Here is a 20,915-nt window from a genome sequence, read left to right as displayed (position 1 = left end):
GATTGAAAACAATATCCATTGTTTCAAGGTCAGCGAGGAGCCTTTAGATTTGCATATAGCTAATTGTGCAGTGTTTGCAGATGTACCCTGCTGTAATTTAAGTCTCCAGTGCTAAACAATGGGTTGACATTGACTTTCTCTGTAAAGCCCATCAGCTATTTTCGTCCCTCCATTTGAAAGCACTTTGCAAATACAAAATTGAAAGTAAGTGGCAAAGTTGATTTTAACAAAAAGTACGGCATTGAGGTGGTTTATATTATCTTAATTGCCTTTATTATTAAACTTAAATTTACTCACTCATTTTTTTCATCTTCTTTCTCTCTCTTTTCTGCCTTGTGGTACTGAGGATTGTTCTAGAACCTGTCACATGCTAGGCAAGTTCTATCCTCACATATATAACCGAGTTAGTTATATCCTCAGCACTTTTTTGCTTGATATTTTTGGGAGCAGGTCTCACTAAGTTGTCTGGGCTGCTCTGAGCTTGCTCTGTAGCCCAGGAAGCCCTTACTCAATAGATAATTCCGTACAGGCATCTCCTAGCTCCATTCATCCTCAGCCCTCATTTCTAGTCCTTCTGTCACGGAGTTCCCACTGCCAACCCCCACTTAAAATACCCACTCTCCAATTTAAGACTCTTTGAGAGTCTTGTAGGATTGGTTGTATTGCAAGAAGACTTTTCTTTTGCCTCGAAATTTCTTAGTCTCCATAACACCTCTAGGCGTAGACTCAGGCCAGTCTTTGCTGTTTGGTCTCTTGTGTTCTGTCTTGGAAGACTCTCAACTGTTCATTTTTCAGATGCTACTTTTCTGCCTCCCCTTTACTTCCTCCCTGAACATTGGAGAGAAACAGGTAAAACCTCCCATCCAGCGTGCAGCTGCCTACCAGCTGAAAGCCCCTAATACAGGAGGAAAGTGAGTTCAGGGTAGTCATGCTGGAGTCTGTAAAGGTTTTGTTAAAAAAAGAAAGAAAGAAAGAAAGAAAGAAAGAAAGAAAGAAAGAAAGAAAGAAAGAAAGAAAGAAAGAAAGAAAGAAAGAAAGAATTGGCAAGGTGAGGTAGCTGTGGCTTGTTCTGCTTCTCTGATCTTCCAGCATTCACTGCAATAACTGGCCTCAGGTTTGATTTTATTAATAAGACCTTCTAAGATTCCTGCTACATCGTCCTCAATATTTCTGACCTGTTTTATATTTTTAATCCTGAGTTCTAACTGATACTGTGATTGAATCCCCCCTTTGTTTTCCAGGTACTAGTTGTCTTTACAGTATGTGCTCTCGAGTGTATGTCTATTTATGGAGTACCGTGCAATGATTCCAGTGGTCTCATCTTTCTTACCTAGCATCTCTGATTCCTTGATGGTTACGGCCACCTGTCTGAATTTGGACCTCCCTGTTTGAGTTGCATGGCTTCTTGTTCTATGATCTGTTCCTTGAGGGTCTCAGATGCTCAAAACTCTCCCTGATGCTTTGCATTTCTGCCTGGGAGACATTGTCTTAGATGCAGTTGGCAGTTGGCAGGTTCACACTGAATTCGAGGCTCTGTGTGTGTGTGTGTGTGTGTGTGTGTGTGTGTGTGTGTGTACCAGAGGTTGATGTTTGCTGTCTTTATCATTCTCCACCTTATTTTTTGAGACAGGGCCTCTTACTGAGACCCTCCCTGACTGACAAGACCGAGTGTTCTATAAGCTCCAGGGCTCATCCTGTCTCTGTCTCCCCAGTCCTTGGGTAACGGGTGTGTACCATGGTGCTCAGCTTCAGTATGGGCACTGAGGATCTGAGTTCAGATCTGATGTTAACATGACAAGCACATTGCTCATTGAGGCGTCTTCCCAGCCCCAGATGGGAGGTTGTTTTGTTTTGTTTTGTTTTGTTTTTTCTGTCGGCTTGCTTCTCCTTCATCTAATGAGTTTCCTTTCTTTTTTTGCAGTTTCATTTCATTTTTTAAAGTTTATATAATAATCATGCCCATTTATGGCATCCAATGTGATGTTCTGGCATACAGTGGTTCTATCAGGGTGACAAGCATATCTGCTGCCTTGACCATTTCCTTTCTTCTGAGTTCTGTTTATTCTTGGGGTCTTTCAGTCTAGAAACTGGTCTGAATGACCCAGGCTCTTGCCTTGGTGAGCTAGGCTCAGGCTTTCTTCTCAGGCATGGATGTAGCTCTGAATAAGCCCTGGCCTGAGGACAGTGGCCCTGGGTTCTCCCAGCCTTCTTTCACAGCTGGGAGAGCCTGAGCCACCCTTGGCTTCACGCCTGGGGATTTTGGCCCCTGTGTCCTTGAGAACGGAACAGCTGGCCACCTCTGTTTGTCCCCAACTCTGTAGTCAGTGGCTCACCACTGAGGCTTGGTTTGTTTCCAGGTCACAGAGATGTTGATCTTGCTTTGCGCCCTGTAGTGGTTTGGCTTTCTTCTTTATATTTTACAAATATTTAATTTGTCCATGGAGGGGTTCGTTTGGAGCAGAGCTTGCTGGTCTATCTTGACATTAAGTCTGCAGCTCCCCATTTGGGGGCCTTTTGGAATTTGTCCAATCAACTTTTAAAGATCATTGCATTCTGCTTGTGAGCATTAATCTGCCAATGCTGTCAGGCAGTTCCTCACCGCCTTGGACACCTCCGGCTCCACCTACCTGCCGTTTCCTCTGTGCTGTATTCCCAACCTACTCAACCTTCCTCCTTTCCTCTGCCTTCCAGACTCCCCGGTGCAGCTCTCCTTGGCCACACTTGACTGTAGCAGTCAGACTTTTCTGAAGCCATCCTATTTTGATCATTTTGTCCACGTCACTCCTCTCTTGCATAGAGTCGCTTATCTCGTGGCTGTGGGCCCTGGATCCCTGCATCCCACATCCCTGGATCCCTGCATCCCACATCCCTACACCTAGATCATGGACGTAGGATTGATTGGTAAAATTGAGGTGAGACAGGCATATCAGGTAGGAAACATGACATCTAACTTTTGGATATGTCGCATCTAGCTTTGGGATATGTTTACCTATTTGTTGTAGGCTTATTTATGATATATATTTTTTTTATAATTTTACATATTGAGTAGGTCATTTCTTTCTTTCAAAAATTTTGAAATTCTCTCGCACTCCCCATTCCTTGACTCTTTTTCTATATATGAGGCCTATTTTTATTACAGCCCCCTCTCATATACAGAAGGCATTCACATGGGCTATGCATCCTTGCACAGATAGCACATCGCTTAGGAAGTCTTTGAGTCTGCCACAGCTGCCTCTAGGTCCCCTCAGGCCTCCTCATGAAGTGCCTGCTTTTCAGAATTCTTCCATTCTTACGTCTGCTGCGAGAGTTGGTCTTCATGGACTATTAAATAGCCCCTCTGTATTTTCTCCCTGTCACAGACATTTCTCGCCTTTAATGTCTCACATGCTGTTGTCCATATTAGTCTCTAAGACCGAGTTGCAGCTGTATTTATTTGGCATTGTTCAGGGGTTCTGCTCCATCTACAGGAACAAGTCTTGATCTCTTGGCTTGCCACTCCAGACTCTTCCCCATCAGCCCTGTGCCTTGTTTTCTGCATCCTTTAAAGCAGCTGCTCTTGGTGTCTTGGCATCCTTATATCCATGCCCTGCTTGAGCCTGAAGCTGAGCACATGGCATTCACTCGGTGTTTTTTTTCCTTTCTGTGACTGGTTTTATGTTTCCTGGCCTGCTGAAACAGGTTCTTTCGATGACACCTCTGTGACCCATCCAGGAAGAAAGCCTTTTGGCTTCCCAATTCCCATACAGCAGTTCACACACCTGTCACTCACACAGTCACATATCCACTATTTTCTCTCCTCTGCTGGCTTTTGAGCTGCTCAGTGCATCGTTGTTTCCTGCAGCTCCACAGTGTGGAGAGTGCCTAATGGCAGCATTGAACTAAAGGCTGGATGATGCTGTATCTGTGCTCATGTTAGGGCACACGAGCCCAGAAGGCCCCATACCCCTGTTAGCCTTGCTCGTGTGTGAAATGCTAGTCAAAAGAAAGGCAAGTTGTAACGTTAGTGTACAATAATCTGGAAGTTGTCAGTGTTTTGAAGGAGCGTGGCTTTGCTAAAGCAGAGAATAAATTTAAAGCGAGCTTGCATCCGTGTAGTTTTGGGGTTCGAATGAACTGAAAACACTCATGTCATAGTTGACGGAGTCAAGCAGGTGTCAACAACTCGTCATCTGACAATGAGCTCTTTGTGATTGTTGAAAAGCCTATATTAAATTCCCCCAGAAAAAGGCTCTATTAAAAGCCATGTAGGAAGGTAAAAGAATATTTTACATCATGTTTTAATTAACCAGAATTGTCTTGTTACACCGTGGGGCTTTTGGAATACATAAAGGGCAGGAGGAAAATGTATATACCTTACCTTTCAAGGCCGATTTTATCACAGCCGTTTGGGATTTTTGTGTTGACGTGGTGACCATAAAGCCTTCTCCAGCGGTGTTTCATCCACCATCCCTGAAAAGTTTGCATTATGTCGCTGGAAAGGAGCTCTTGAAAGTGTTGAGAAACCACATTTGAGGACATATGTATCGGTGTGCATGTTTTGTGTGTTAATTCTTAAGCAGTTAAAAAGAAAGGCGCAAGTGATTATAGAGACATGAGAAGGACGTAGGGAGGAACATGAGGGCAGCTGTAGATTAGAATTCCCCCAGTGTTCACTTGTTCTTCAACACTTCAGATGCTAGAGTAGAAATAACCCCCCCATTACCAAATACATAGTTTTCTTAATTACCTAAAATGTTAAACTATTTTTTTTGTTTCATTTTTGCCTCTAGAGTTGGAATTCACACTGAGGATAACAAAGAGACCACATTTTTCTTTCTTAAGAGATTCAGGGAAATAGAGAAATAGAAATTCAGTGCAGCAAAAGACTGCACAGGGTTCCAGAAACGGCTCTGACTCCCTGAGGGGCTCATCCGGAGAGCTGTTTTAGAAACCATCGGAACAGCAGACAGGTCCTTACCCATCTGCTGTCAAGATGCTAACCTTCCGTCATCTCTTCTTCTTTGTTGCTTCTTGACAGCCAGCTTACGGTTGTATTTACTAACCGTCTGTACTGCAAGTATATCTATAATCAGGAGACAATTTTCTGCCACGACTGAGTAGCTGGGCGGCTTAAGAAAGAAACACCCGGCCGGGCGGTGGTGGCGCATGCCTCTAATCCCAGCACTCGGGAGGCAGAGCCAGGCAGATCTCTGTGAGTTCGAGGCCAGCCTGGACTACCAAGTGAGTTCCAGGAAAGGCGCAAAGCTACACAGAGAAACCCTGTCTCTAAAAACCAAAAAAACAAAAAAACAAAAAAAAGAAAAAAAAAAAGAAAGAAAGAAACACCCCCAGGAGAGCGAAAACTTTAAAGTTAATGTGTACATCTGCCAAAACAGATTGGTAGTGAGTTTCCCGATCAGAACAAGCAGTCTTGATCTCTTTACCTAGCACTTTGTTTTACGTCAAACGTTTCAGGGAATGGGGCTTCTGGGTGGGAGCTCGTATTTTGACACAGAACACTTTGAATGTGTTTTCTATTTGAATGTGTTTGTATTTTCACATAGAACACTGAAAATGCCAAGCAATTAATTTCACCCTTGTTTCCCAGGTCTAATATTGCTGCATTATTTTATGGTATCCATCCTAGAACAGTGAAGTGCCATGCATTCATAACGGACGTGATCTAGTCTGAGAGCCCCATGGAACTTACTGACCAAGTGAACTCCAGATTAAATATGTCAGTTATGTGAACGCTTGTGAACATAAAATGATTTTTACCTTTCAAGTCTCATGATCATCCCCATTATTTTCATCATGGTCTTTATTTATTTTAGAAATACTGGCATAAATATGTGGGGGGAAAAAACCCAAAATGCTGTCCAAGCAGGATTAAAACATTATTTACCCAGAATACTCAAAGTGTAGATTTGCCTTTGACACAGGGTCTCTCTGTGTAGCCCTGGCTGATCTGGAGCTCACTGCGTAGACCAGGCTGACCTCTAGTTCATCGAGATTCTTCTACCTCTGCCTCCCTAATGCTGAGATTAAAGGTGTGGGCCACCACATCTGGCCATGTGAATGTTCTTAGAATGATTTGTTTTTACTCAGTTCTGAGGAAACATAACTTTAAACTATACTATCTCCTTTGATGTAACACATATGGTATCTGTTTGTAATTTATGTAACTTGCTTCTCATCGGGGTGGAAGAGCCCATTACACGGGGTAGGTAGTGATGACAGGATAAATGTTTGCTGGGCTTCCAGGCTTCAGACTAGTGAGTGATCTGGGGCAAATAACTTCACTGCTATGTGCCCCAATTTCCTCGTCTGTGAAATGGGAAGGATGTAATGAGTAGATTCATAAAAGATATCTAAACTGTGTCCGACACCCAGAAAAGTATTCAGTCTCTCAGAATAGATGACCTGCAAGTAATGTATCTCATTTATTAAGAACTCCAAATAGTTTCTATTTCATCTGGTTTAATAAAGTTAATGGTAGCAATGATAGTGTTTTTCAAATACAAAGCACATTTTTATTATAAAAATTAAAAATCTAGTAACTTGGTTGCTATCTTTGTTACATTAGTACTGGTTGAACACCACTCATCTGAAATGATTTTGAATTTTATTTACATACATATGTATACACACACACACACACACACACACACACACACACACACATATACACACACGGAATGGGGTCTAGATATAACCGGATTATGTTTGCTATACATTCTGTGGCTGTAGTGTAGTGTAGTGTAGTGCACTTTTGTTGTCGTTTGTTGTTTGTGCCTGTGTGTTGACTGTACCCATCATATGAGGTCACTGTTCAGTGTTTGTTTATGTCTGCTCATTTTAGAGTTCGAAGCCTTTGGAGTTTGGGTTGTACTTCTGTGACATATAGACAGTTAGAAGACATTCTGTACAGTTGGGAGTCCTGTCGGTGTCTGTGCAAGAAGCCTGAAGTCATGATTCCTTATGGTGTGCATCCAGTTAACCTGTCAGCTAAGGAGGCGTGGGCATGCATCGTCTGTGCTGAGATACCACATGTAGCGTACAGGACGCTTTTCTTCAAGGTCTTCCCAGCTGAGCACAGGCCCATGAACCTAAGCTCATTCTGCAGGCATGCAGTGCTTTGGAATCCATTGTTTCTGTCACCCTACACTGTCCCTCCCCCAGATAAAAGGCCTTGAAAGTGTTAGTTGTGGTTTCTTGAAGTCAGCAGATCTTGTAGACGCTGGTGTTTCTCTTTCCCCTTTAATCTTTTTCATTCAAGAGTTTTATTTTTACATTGAGAATAAAAGGAAGTTAATTTCTTACAAAATACTGAAGTTGCAATAATATGCTAAACACATTTTTACTGATATTTTATTTTATTTTATTTTATTTTATAACTTTCCTTGTGCCCTATGAAGAAAGAAACCATGGGGTATGATTTGTTCCTCGAACCTTAGTATTGCATTTTCATCCCACGCTGCCTGATACATCTATAATTGTTTGTCAAACAAGTGACCTGGCAGGACAAAAGGGCCTGCTTTGGCCAAATTTGTTTGCAAAGATGTGCAGAGCCATTTCAGCACTGTGAGAGAGCAAGCTGGGTGTGGAAAACACGAGGCAGAAGGGACTGTGCAGACTGTATTTGAAGCTGGACCAAATCGCAGGGTTTGTGGACTTTGCAAGGCAAAAAGCAAAAGCTTTAGTCGGGAGACCAGTGAATACATACCTCGTGTGAGCAACAGAAACCTGAGGGATTCTAAACCAGTTCCGTTTTCCAGATCAGGGAGTTAGGAAATTAAAACTATGAACACACACCTGGGTTCACGGCATACACTGCTGTCTAAGGGAAGTCTTAGTCACCTGACTGCTCTTTGCTGTATTCTGCACTGATTGGCGACTGACGAAGCCCTGAGGCCCGAAGAGATGCTTGCAGACACAACTGTGCTGTGAATTTGCAAGCTGTGTAAGGAGTTTCTAGTTTCTGTTAGTGAGAGCATTTGCAACTTTTCTTTTCTTTCTTTCTTTCTTTTTTTGGTTTTTCGAGACAGGGTTTCTCTGTGTAGCTTTGCGCCTGTCCTGGATCTCGCTCTGTAGACCAGGCTGGCCTCGAACTCACAGAGATCCGCCTGCTTCTGCCTCCCAAGTGCTGGGATTAAAGGTGTGTACCACCGCCGCCCGGCCATTTGCAACTTTTCTAATTGGAGCAAAAGCACAAGTTGAACATCCCAGAACAGGCACAGTGTCTGTAATGTGCAGGTGTGGGGTGACCTTGCTGCCAGGGAGACACTTCACTGGCTGTGCCTCTGACTCATTTCCAGACTTCAGGAGACGCCGGGGAAAGCGGCTAGGGCAGTGATTACTAATACAGCAGCTGCTGTCCCACAATCTGAAAACACGCAGGTTTGATAGCATTAGCCTGCCCCACAGGACATTCCCTCTACTTACATTCTGGTGCGTAGTTCTTATCATCTCCCCGCTCTTTTGAAGCTTGGCTATAAACTGTATCCAGATCAAGGAAGTTAACCTGAGAAAACCCTTTTCCCTTTTTCCTTTTTCTTGACCATTGAGCCTCTTTTAGCCCAGAGAACCGCCCCTTTTTCTCTTCCTCCTGTCCTTTGCTACAGTACACAATGTCAATTTTACACTGTGCACATTGCTATCTAACTAAGTAAATATTCCCACCTTTATTTCCTGTGTTATGACAGTGGGTTTTGCCTTTTGTGAATAAGGACCGTAACTGCTAACTTGGGTTAAAAATGTTTAGTAAATGGCTATTGATACAGAGTAAAGTTTCCTGGGACTTGGAAGCTGAACAGTTGGTTTTGTGTTTTCCTAAGTTCTTTGGAAAGTAAGTGACTGTGTGTGTGTGTGTGTGTGTGTGTGTGTGTGTGTGAGAGAGAGAGAGAGAGAGAGAGAGAGAGAGAGAGAGACAGAGAGAGAGAGACAGAGAGAGAGAGAGACAGAGAGAGAGAGAGAGACAGAGAGACAGAGACAGAGAGAGACAGAGAGAGACAGAGAGAGACAGAGAGAGACTAATAGCTATGTCATCACCAAACTGGACCAGTCTTGAAATCAGTGTGATCTATTGATAAAATACATCCTGTTAACAAAACGCTGCAGATCATTTTGAAAAATTATTGTGAGAAAAGAAAGTGTCTTGTGGAGAACCACCAAGTCATCGTTGTCGTTCTGGGTATTTGAGGAGGGGAACCACAAAAAGGGCTGTTAATGCTTAGAATTGTCTGGATCCTCTGTGTAGCTAACCACTATGTGCTGCTCAAAAACAGCTCTGCTGAGCTTCCCGCTGCTTTCGCTCCTCTCGGGGTTTGTGTCTGCTGTCCTGGCACTCTGATGCACGCCCCTCACGCTCCTCTTCTATCGGTGTCCAAGTCGATGTGCAAGGATGTGTATTGTCACCGGCGCTTACCTGCTGTGAAGTCGTTACAGGACCCTTGTGCTCTCCGTGCCTTTGAGTCCTCAGATCAGAGTCCAGAACTAGTTTGTACTTTCTGTTCCCGTAATGGAAAAGATTTATAAGGTTTTATTAAACTCAAGCATTTGTAAGGACTGTATTTAAGTGGCCGCTAATTCTGTTTGATAAACGTTTACATGCCACTTATGTGTATTAAGTTAAAAAAAATCCAAAGTTTGTTCTAACAGCTCTCAATTAGTTATAACTATCATTTAATACTTTTGAGTAGGAGTCAATATTTCTACTCTAAGGCTCAAGAATCAAATTGATGGCATACCTTTACTTTCAATTATTACTTGGTTGTAGTCACAATTAAACATTATTAAGTCTTTTGAAATGAAAAGATTTTCTAACAATCACTTTACCTAACCCAGTGTCTTGCTTTCTTTGTAAAAGCGTTCTCTCCCTTCCCCTTTGCTTCCTTGGTTCATTTCATGTGTCTTTTATATAACAGACCTGAACTGCCTTGTGTTGAAGGCGGAGGCTGTATGACGTTTTTGCAGCTTTATGTGTGATGGAATTTAACCTCGGCTTATGTCTCTCCTTACACAGTCCCTTCAGTCTGAATATGTTCATTACTAAGGCCTTGCCACACCAGTGAAGGCGGTTCCATTCTGAGACATCGGGACGTGCAGTGTGGAGGGGAACGGCTGCTTGCCCGGAGGATGTCTCTGTCTTCTTACCTTAAAGAGTGTTAGACATAGCACCGTTGAGAGACTTGAGACCAGAGCACTGGCTAACGACTACTACAATGCACTGTAATGCTGTTTATGGAGGTGTCCACACCTGTAAAGACAGTTTTAATGTTGAATTTGGTATTTTAAAAGGTTATTTTTAATGTGTTTCGGTAATGCATTTGTTACTGCATTTACATGTACAGTGTTACATTATATATGTATCATGAACTTTATAAAAGACTATTTTGATAATTTTATAAGTACATCAGATTATGTAAAAGCTAGACTATATTTTGATTTAGACTTTCCTGCTGTTTGCTACCAAAAATTTGTATTTTAAATTTGTTTAGCTTTAGTATGGTTTTGTCTACAAAGAGTAAATAATTCTTCCTTATTAAGTGAAAGTGAGGGAGCACATGTCTAGAAAGTGATTTTTGGTGCTCCCCCATGAGTCCAATAGATCAGAGCATCCTCTGCTGAAGTCTGCCTGAACTGGAGTTCATCCAAATTCATCTCGACCAAGAGTGGGGATGTTGAGAGGGTTTATTTAGGAAAAAAACCTTCCCTTTGTTTCTCTGCTTGAACCTTTTGAGTAGGAGGCTTAAAAAAAAAGAAAAAACTTTAGCATCTCTTTAGTATCAGAAATCGCTGTCTCTCCTGAAAGCATGACTTTTTTTTCCTCTGTGAAATGACAGAACATTCCAAATGCTTTTATTTCTTTCCTCCTCTCATGAGTGCTTTAAAAAAAAATGCCTTAAACCATCTATTTTGCTTATACCTTCTTGTAAATAGGCAAAGGAAGGATACGGATTTTAAGAATCATGTCGACGGTTTGTAAGAACACTCTCAGTAAATGGTCAATAATGCTGTTAAAGACCAAAAAACAAACAAACAAAAAACAGCACTTCAAAAGAGTTAATAACTCAGAACATTCTGCTTTGGGTACGAGGTGGTCATTGCCTTGTAAGCATGCATGGTCTGATGTCATTTTCAAAGCAATGAAGGAATAAGCCGAAGAAAATGCTGCTAAGTAGATCTGTACACTAAAGGAGATATTTTAATGGAGCACCTCCCCCAGATGTACACACGGGTCTGTCTAGAACTGATGTCAGAGAGAAAGGGCCCTCAAGGGTATGTTCAGCCCTTTCATGTAAGTGTGATTCTGTATATGTTTCCAGCAGCCAATTGGCTTCTTGTCCATATGAGATAAGAGAGTCTTAGGTACCGATTCTCTTCCAGGCTGCTTGAGAATGGGCAAAGGCTAGTTAAATTGATTCATGCAAAGTGCTTTATTCCAACTGTTGAGTTATTTATAATGTATTTATTAGGAGGCGGTATCTTCAGACTAGTATATATGCTTCAGTAAGACACCTTGTTCACGTTTTACACTTTTGAAAAGGCATTGGAATGAATGTTTGACTCAGGTGTGTTAGTATAATTTCCCATAACTGCAGTACCAAATAATTGCACTCACCTGATGGAAAGTTGAATTATGTGTGTTTAGAAAACATAAAGAGGAATTAAATTGTATATCTTTTCTAAAGTTGAAAAGTAAAATATTTTACTATGAGTTATTATTCTAAAAAGTTGGTTCATTGTATATAGAGAGAATACTATTTCTTTCAAATTATCATTGAAAAGTAACCGAGGCAACATTTGAGATGTGGGGGAAGAGAACCATATTATCATTTTTAGTTGTTCTATGAACACTAATGAGTGCAGCTACTAAAATGATTGTAAAGTTGACTACTGTAAATTTTCCACAATTCTGTGTGTATGTACGTCCTATGTATCTACATGTGTATGTCTTAAGCTTATTTATACACGTGTACATGCATAAGGCACACCAAGAAGGGGATGTATATAATATAGAGATTATATAGCAGAGAGATTCTCCACTTATAATAAAAATTGTTTGCCATGTATTTTGTTATGAATAGTCTATCTTCCAGAAGATATTTTGTTCTATTTTGAAGTGTAGAAGAATACACTGCTAATAAATAAAAGTTTTATGCAATTTACTCCTGGACATTTGTCATTTGGATTTTGAGTTGTTGGTGACTCCATGTGGTTGGCTGTCTTTGGCTTCCTGGAGCTCAGAATTTTTGATTTTCAGCTGATCTTGTATTGATCTCCTTATGCTGCTCCTTATGCACAAGGCCACACGCTCAGAGCAACTTTGTACTTCGAGTCTCACAAACATCAGTGAATACTGGGTTTCTCTTCTCTCTCTTTATGGCTCTGAGTTTCCTTTCTGTGAATAAAATACCATTAAGGACCCAAGGCTATGGTCCTGCTATGTCATTTGCATTTATAGATGATGCTTGCCCAGCATGCTGGACGTTAGTTCCTTTTGAAGAAGAATGAACATTTTTCTTAGAGGAAAAATTACAGAACTAAGTCAGATGAGCTATTATGGTAACCCCATCCTGCCCTTTTCCAGAAAGCACAGGGAAACCCTTTTCTGTGGATGGGAAGGGGGTTTTATGTCTTTTTTTATTGTTGTTGTTGTTGTTTTTGTTTTTTCCTCTTCCTAGTGCTGGAGATAGAGCCCCAGATTTCATGCTAGGCAAACTCTTTAACTGCACTACAACCCCAGCTTATGTCTAGAGTTGGGAATTTACAGTTAGCTCATTCTCACACGGAACGAAACAGCTGAGGTCAAAGGTTATCAGGGGATGGCCTCTTATAGATTTTTTAAAAAATGAATCCATGGACCTGTTTCAAAGAACAGAAAAATCGTTGGTACAGCCTGAATTACTGTGGAAAAGGAGGTTAAAATGAATGGACCTAGTTCACCTCAACAAACTCTTTACCCACTGGTTATTGCATTTATGTGGCATTGTTATCCTTGAATGCAGAATGATTTGTCAGTCTTAAAACACATCTCGAAAGGCTGACCAGTTATTTATGTTTTTAATCCATGACTCAAATATAGCAGGAATATAGATTTACCAAGAAAACACACACACACACACACACACACACACACACACACACACACACACACACACACACATTCCTTTTTCTTTTCAAGACAGGTTTTCTTTATGTAGCCCTGGCTATCCTTGAACTCACTCTACAGTTCAGGCTGGCCTCAACTCAGAGATCTGCCTGCCTCTGCCTCCCGAGTGCTGGGACTAAAGGTGTGTGCTGCCACCTTCCGGCACATGATATATTGAAGACTGTTCTTATGTGCATACTTTCTTTGGTCACATGTTCAGCCATCTCTATGTGAAATGTTTCTCTATGAGTCAGTTGGTTCATGAATCCGACTGAGCTCCCTAGTGCTACAAGGGCCTTGTAGTCCTCTTCCTGGTGCATAGTAAAGCAAGAATTTGGTCACTGGGTGTCTTTCCTGAAGATTAAATAGGAGTAATTATAATTACAGAAAGAATTTCATAAGATTGAACTACTTTATTTACAAAGGGATTGAATATAGAGGGCAGCAACCACGACATACCAGGCAAAGTGGAAAATAATGTATTAAGTTATTTTGAACTGAATTGAAATGTTAATGTATTCCCACCTGGGTCCTCCTCTATGGATTGAATTATGATAATCAGATCAAGAAGGAGAAAAATAGCTTTTCCAGAGAATTTAAAACTTTTTTTTTCTTTTGGCAAGTAGAATGGTATTTAATGCAAAATACGTATCTTTTGGAGGGACATTTTCACACCCATGCTTTGTTTCAGCTTACATATCACTAATATCAAGGCAGGTGACATTACCATTAGCTATTTCTCCTTGAGTTTTAAACAAGTTGACCAAAACATGTTTTAGCAGTTAGCTAGATGGGGACAGAGACCTGTTAATAACTGTAAAAATGGCTACAAACCCCGAAGCAAGTAAAACCTAGTAATAACTACAGCTTGAAGCATGTATGCTAAACCTCCGGAACTGAGGAGAATGGAGATTATCCAGCAAGCATGTGTCTTTGTATTCCTCCTCTTCTAAAGGATCTAGGGCGGGGCTTCAGCAGGTGCACGCAGGAGAGAATGCTGGGGCTGGACGCCAGTTCCCAAGCAGCTGATACTAGGACTTAAGAGTGAGCTATGGCAAGATGTCTGTCATCCTGTCCTAGTCTAAACAAGTTGAAAACACACCTTTGGTCCACTCCAGAACTCTTACTGAGGTTTACTGTGCTCAAAAATTTTAAGAATTTTTTTTCTTAAGTTAGATGGTCAATTTCAAAATCTAGATCCCCAAAATAATTATAGAATAAAAAAATTGAAAAAAATCAAAACCAGAGACCATTATAGTATGACTATCTCCTTCCTTCCTTCCTTCCTTCCTTCCTTCCTTCCTTCCTCCCTCCCTCCCTCCCTTCCTTCCTTCCTTCCTTCCTTCCTTCCTTCCTTCCTTCCTCTCTCCCTCTCTCCCTCCCTCCTTCTCTCTCTCTCTTTCTTTCATTATCTATCTATCTATCTATCTATCTATCTATCTATCTATCTATCTATCTATCTATCTATCTGTCTGTCTGCTCTTTACCTGTCTACCACCTACTTGGCCTCTAAAAGGTACACTGTAACTTTACTATAACTTTACTAGTTTTCCCTCAGTTCTGGAAGCTATGATCCTGTTGACTTTTGCCTGTTGAATTCTGAGGCAGCTGTAACAGGTACATCGTCTATGCGGCTAGCTGGGTTAGACAGACCTACCCTTTCCTGACCTGAGGAAAGATGTAATTCTCTTCCTCTTTCTTCCTTCATACCAGTCTTGGGCACCTAATCTTGAGCTTTTCATGCTAATTTTGGTCTAGCTAGGGGTTCATGTCACATTGAGACCGTGTGCCTTCCATGACCAGGATGGAGTCTCACAGTAACACTGAAGAAACAGACGTGCCTTGTTAGGAGACACATTGGCGGGAGAATCAGGGCCTGAGAGCCTTGTGTCACCAGGAATCCTTGCTTGGGGTGCAGGGGAGTCTCTTTCCAAAGGCCAAATGAGGGACAATGTTGTGTCATGACAAGAACTGGAACTGCTGAGCACAACCTTAGTCAACTAAGATGACAAATGGAGACTTCTGGATAGCTTGATCTATTTTAAAGTCAAATCTGCTGGGAAAATCATTCTTAATTAAGGATTCCTGGTTAAGTGACAGGTTGTTAGGATTGCTAATTTTAAGGTAAAACAAAAGAGGAAAAGTTCACCCACATGGTCTGCAGGAGAGAAAAAAGTCAACTGCTAAGTCAGGATCTTAGACCAGGGAAACTCTGTGTACTGGGGAGCCCCAAGACCCCCCCCCCCCCCAGTTTCTTTGGCTCAGGAAACCCAAGAATACAGAGTAAGTGGAGAACGGAGAAGACCTAAGGCTGACATCTCAGGCCTCAGATACAGTTTTCAAGGAGTCATCTAATATAGGCCAGAACACAATCCCCGGGTAATGAGCAGTGTGCTGCCGACTAGGAAACCCATCAGAGACTGAGGAACCAAGAGTGTCATGGCTGCTGTGTGCTGTTCACCCTGCCCAGCAGCAGCAGGATTCCAGGCTCTTGGAAGGAGAGCAAGAATTCAAGCCCAGTCGGTTGCATAGACCAGGCCCAGAAAACCACTTTTACCATTGCAGAGAGTTTTATTTATTTATTTATTTATATTTTAATTAAAATTGAATTCTATCAGCTTCCCCCCTTTACTCCCTGCTACCTTTCCTGGAACCCCTCTTATATATGTCCCCACTCTCAAGCTGATAGCCTATTTTTCCTTTAATATTATTGTTACATATCCGGGTATGTCTGTATATATGTGCACAAATATATGTAAATACAATCACTGAGTCTGTTTTTGTTGGTGGTGTATGTATATGGTTTCAAGGCTGATTACTCTGCACTGGACAACTAATAAGGAAGCTCATTCCTGGGAGAGGCGAATTCTCCTTCGAGAAGCCGTCATAAGCTGCCTGTAGTTCTATGTCTAGGGGCGGGACCCTGCAAACATTTCACCTTCCACGTTAATGTGTCTATTGACGTAGCCATCGTCCTGCTTATGCAGCTGTTTCTAGGAGAGACTTTCACAGCAGACTTCCTCATATTCTGGCTCTTAAAATCTTTCTGTGCCCCCTCCCCCCCCCCACTCCAGAGATGAGCTGCTATTGTAAAAGCTAGAATGGGAAGTTTTGCACAACTTACCTTTGGAGTTCTCAAGCAGAAGCCCAGCCCAACCTTGTCAGTAGGTCTTTGTAGGGATGGCTATTTTAACACTTGAATGCGCATCCTGTACCATAGCCTAGGAAATCTGTAGGAACTAAAGCATATTGAAATGAGTGTGTAGTTCCTCAGGAAGTTGACGCCAATCCTCTGTCCTAGACTTCTTTAGGGCAATGAAGACTTGTGACCTAGCTTTGTTGACTCTAGTGCTCCAGATGTGTTAGAGTAGAGGTTCTCAACCTCCCTAATGCTGCGACCTTTTAATACAGTTCCTCATGTTGTGGTGACCCCCAACTGTACAACTGATACTTCACAATTGTAATTTTGCTGCCGTTAGGAGTTGTAATGTAAATATCTGATATGTAGGATATCTGATAGGTGATCACTGTAACGGGTTGTTATGACCCTTGAGGGGTGGCTACCCACAGGTTAAGAACCACTGTGTTAGAGCTTGAGTTTATATTTTTTAAATTCATAAATCTGAAGTGGTAATGGTTTCTTTCACTTTCTATTGTACACACATACACACCCACACAAAACCCAACAAACTACTGCTTAGTATCTCCATATTCTACTCATTTCAGGCCAAAATAGTGTAGGGAAAACTCATCCAAATCTTTGGTTTTAAGAATTATCTTTGGCGATGTGGCTCAGTGGAACAGCAGTTATTCAGTCCATGCAAACAGAGGGAGAAAAGGGGTGTGTGTGTGTGTATGTGTGTGAACTGAAGATTTTGCTCACATCTATTTCATTTAGTTGTTAAATAACCAAAAAAATATATTAATGTAGTTTTAAAATAGTACAATTTAAAAATATTGAAGGCAAAACTAATGATTACCAAAACAGGCCACACGGAACTTTCTAAAAGGATATACTTAAACTAATAAAAATCCAAGTTAAAAGAGTGTGTAGGTTAGTTACAGAGCTATAGCACTGAATGTGTGTGCTGGCTGGCTCACAGTGATTCTATTGTTAAAAGTACTCCCAGGCTTCTCAGCTTGGCCAAGTCCACAGTGCACCCATCCCACAAGGGGAGTCTGGAACTGACAACATCTCACTCAGAGGCAGGTTCGTTATCCGAGGACTTGTTCTGCTTGGGACTCTGACTCACAGGACCAGTGAGTGCAGAGGAGACCACCCGAGAGCAGGCTGAGTGGAAGGTCTGTGGGCACTTGCAACTTCTTTTTGCACGGGTATCCCAGTTGCTCACTGTCTTAAAACTTTTAAAAATGTTTAAAGTTTATTTTTTTATATTTTAATTTTTATTTTATCTCATGTGTATGAGCGTTTTGCCTGCATGTATTTGTCTGTGCATCACATGCGTGCCTGGTAACCACTGAGGCCAGAAGAGGGTCTCAGATCCCCTGGAACTGGAGGTATAGAGGGTTGAGAGTCACCATGTGGGTACTGGGAATCACGCCTGGGTCCTCTGGAAGAGCAACAAGTACTCTTCAGTGCTGAGCCATCTCTACAGGCTCTATTTAAATGTTTCAACCAAGTCTTTACAAAGTGTTTTTACGTTTGAAGCCATTTCCTTTCGTATTTTAACCTATGTATCTCTTCATCTTTTCATCACTGAGCTCAAATGTCTGACAAAGCCACTTAGAGGAGAACTGATTTTGTTTATGGTTTGTGGGTGTGGTTCATCCTGAAGGGAGGGCATGGCGGAGAGGGGCCAGGAGTGGTTGGAGGCAACGGGAGGAGCGGGAGCAGAAGGCTGCTTGCCCACATCAGAGATGGGACAGGAAGAGGTGCTGGGCTAGAGACCTGATGGCCTGAACTTCTCGGATGCGTTTCCTCTAGTTAGACCTCAAGTCCTAAAAACTTCAGAACCTCTCAGACCAGGGCTGCCAGCGGGGGATCCGGTATTCAAACATGTGAACCTGTGAAGACCATTTACATACAAATCTTTTTTTAACATAATAAAATATATTTAATAATAAAATGTAAGATAAAACAAAAAAAACAACACATTGGAATTGGGCAAAACAAAGCAACAGAAGAAAGAGAACCCAAGAGAAGCCCTAAGAATCAGAGACCCACTCATTCACACACTCTGGAGGAGGCCCTAAAAAACACTAAGCTGGAAGCCCTAATAGTTCGCAGAGGACCTGATGTAGACCAGGCGCATGCTGCCTCAGTCTCTGAGCCCTGAGGGGAGGGGCTTGATGGAGACACCCCACAGGGGCTGAGTATTCGAAGGTCTCTCACTCTCTGTATAATGTCTGCCTGTGGGTCTCTGTCTTTATTCCCATCTGCTGCAGCAGGAAGCTTCTCCAATCGTCAATCGTGACCGGGCAAGGCACTGCCCTATAGTATAACAGAATGTCATTAGGAGTCATTTTATCACGACTTGGTTTTATTTTGTTTTGTTTTTAGAGGAGCCACATTTGGTTTTACTTAGGTAAGTCATCTACTCATCTTTTTAAAAATTGTTATTTTTGGTTATGTGTATGAGTATGTCTCTACATATGAGCAGAGTACCCACAGAGGCTAGAGGTATCAGATCCCCTCGAGCAGGAGTTACAGGTGGTTGTGAGCCACTTGATTATAGCAGGAATCTTAACAGGTCTTATTAACAAAAACAAACCCAGGGCCTGGTATTGGGGTGACCACTGGAAGATCAGAGAAGAGGAACAAGCCACAGCCACCTCACCTTGCCAATTCCTCAGCTGATCCCGTTTCCTCAGACTGGAAGCCTCTGAGTCCTCATCCAGAATGAATCTCAGCTGAACTGCTGCTCAAAAGCCTAAAAGCTTAACCAGCTCTAGTTCCTGGTTTTCACACCTTATATACCTTTCTGCTTTCTGCCATCACTTCCTGGGATTAAAGGTGTGTGCTACCACTGCCTATCCTGTATGTTTAATATTATGGCTGTTCTGTTCTCTGACCCCCAGATAAGTTTATTGGGGTGCACAATAAGTCAACCACACTTGATGTCGGTTCTGAGACTTGAACTCAGTTCCTCTGGAAGAGTAGTACATGCTCTTAACTGCTGAGCCACCTCTTCAGCCGTCTTCTTCCTCCCGCTCCCAATTTATTAGAGAATTCTAGCTTTAGGCACCAAAAGCCTCATTGAGCGCAACAGCTGGTAAGTGCCTGGCTTACCCTCCGGCATGGCCAGAACCAGAAGGTCCATACTCACAGCAACACTTCATTAGCTCCCCAGTGGGAAACACGGCTGCTGACAGAGGCCATATCTGCCACTCAACGTTCAGTCACCCGGAAAGGCACCGGCCTGACTCTCGGCCCGAATGGCTCACATTCACCCCTGGGCTTCCGAACCGTCCTTGGAGTGCGACAGTGGGGCTGGTGGGGCTAGAACTGGACTCACAGAACAGAGGATCTTGTTTGAAATCAGATGATAAATACTTTCAGGTCAACAGAGATTTTAGTTCACAAAACAAATGCATACGGAGAGTTGTTAGAAGAGGACGCGAGGGTCTACGCAGTATATTGCAGGATAGGTGCTGCCGGGCGGCTGCGGACAACAGCACACGTGGCAGAGAAGCGATAAACACATGCATAAAATATTGCAGTGTTTTATGCCCCATCCTCAAATTTGTAAATCTCTGGAGCAACTTCCATCCAGAGATGAGTCTGAATGCCAGCGCTGTAGGGGTGGGCCGCATAGGATGGAGTGAGGCGACATGGTCGGGGTTACTTGACATCCACCAGACGGTGAGCGCAGAAGACTGGTTTGAGGCGTGCGGTTTAAGTGGCCTCCAGAGGGGTGTAGTAAGAAGCAGAAAGGAGATGATGACCATAACTCGTGAACTCCATGGTACACCCTGCTTGTATATCTGACAGCTGTTTGCCTGTATTATGTGGCAGAGAACACAACACACACATGTACACACACACCACACACATCACACATGCCATATACACACACACACCACACATGCACACCATACATGCACACCACACACACATGCACACACACCACACATGCCATATACACACACACACCACACATGCACACCATACATGCATACCACACACACCACACAGTCACACACACATACACCACACCACACATGCATGTACACACACCATACATACATACTACACATACACACCATACACAGTAAGACACCACACCACACACACACACTATACACCCACCACACACACATAGACCACACACACATAGACCACACACATCACACACGTAGAGCATACATATCACACACACATACATACACTACACATATACCACACACACACACTACACACCCCCCCCACACACACCACACACACCACACACACACCACACACACAAACACACACACACACACACACACACACACACACACACACACACATTGAACAGCTCTTTCTTTCAAACTAATTTGATCTCTTCAATCACCTGAAACACTTCCTAGTGCTTGAAAAATGCCTTCTCCAACTAACCCCTATTTCTATCAGAAAAAATTCAAGTGGATTTTTAAAAACTTATATTCAACCTTTTACTGGAAAAAAGTCCACTTTTGGACAAAAACCAAGCCAAAGCAATTTTAACTCAAGTTGGTTTTCCTGGAAAAGCTGAAGATGTAGTTCAGAAAAGAAATGCTTTGGCTTCTTTACAAATCCACACTCAAAACTAACAAGCTCAGTCTAAATATCCTCTGCTTCAGT

At 42.3% G+C, this 20,915-nt stretch overlaps 1 protein-coding gene across 2 annotated transcripts in view; it reads left to right on the top strand.

Moving 5' to 3' along the window:
* The window catches only part of Cdc14a (cell division cycle 14A), a 170,207-nt gene extending 158,058 nt beyond the window's left edge, over positions 1-12,149 (top strand). For both annotated transcript variants that reach the window (XR_008216438.1, XM_052730935.1), the window contains exon 16: positions 10,004-12,149. Coding sequence is in view for 1 of the 2 variants with exons in the window: in XM_052730935.1 (XP_052586895.1) it covers positions 10,004-10,033 (30 nt within the window). In the remaining variant the exon portion in view is untranslated. The remainder of the gene's footprint in view (positions 1-10,003) is intronic.
* Positions 12,150-20,915: the final 8,766 nt, after the last annotated feature.

The sequence above is a fragment of the Peromyscus californicus genome, unplaced genomic scaffold, assembly GCF_007827085.1.
Source record: "Peromyscus californicus insignis strain IS unplaced genomic scaffold, ASM782708v3 Scaffold_9__1_contigs__length_137607984, whole genome shotgun sequence".
Classification (NCBI taxonomy): domain Eukaryota; kingdom Metazoa; phylum Chordata; class Mammalia; order Rodentia; family Cricetidae; genus Peromyscus; species Peromyscus californicus.
The sequence above is the reverse complement of the archived record's forward strand: the minus strand, read 5'-3'. Positions and strand labels throughout refer to the sequence as shown.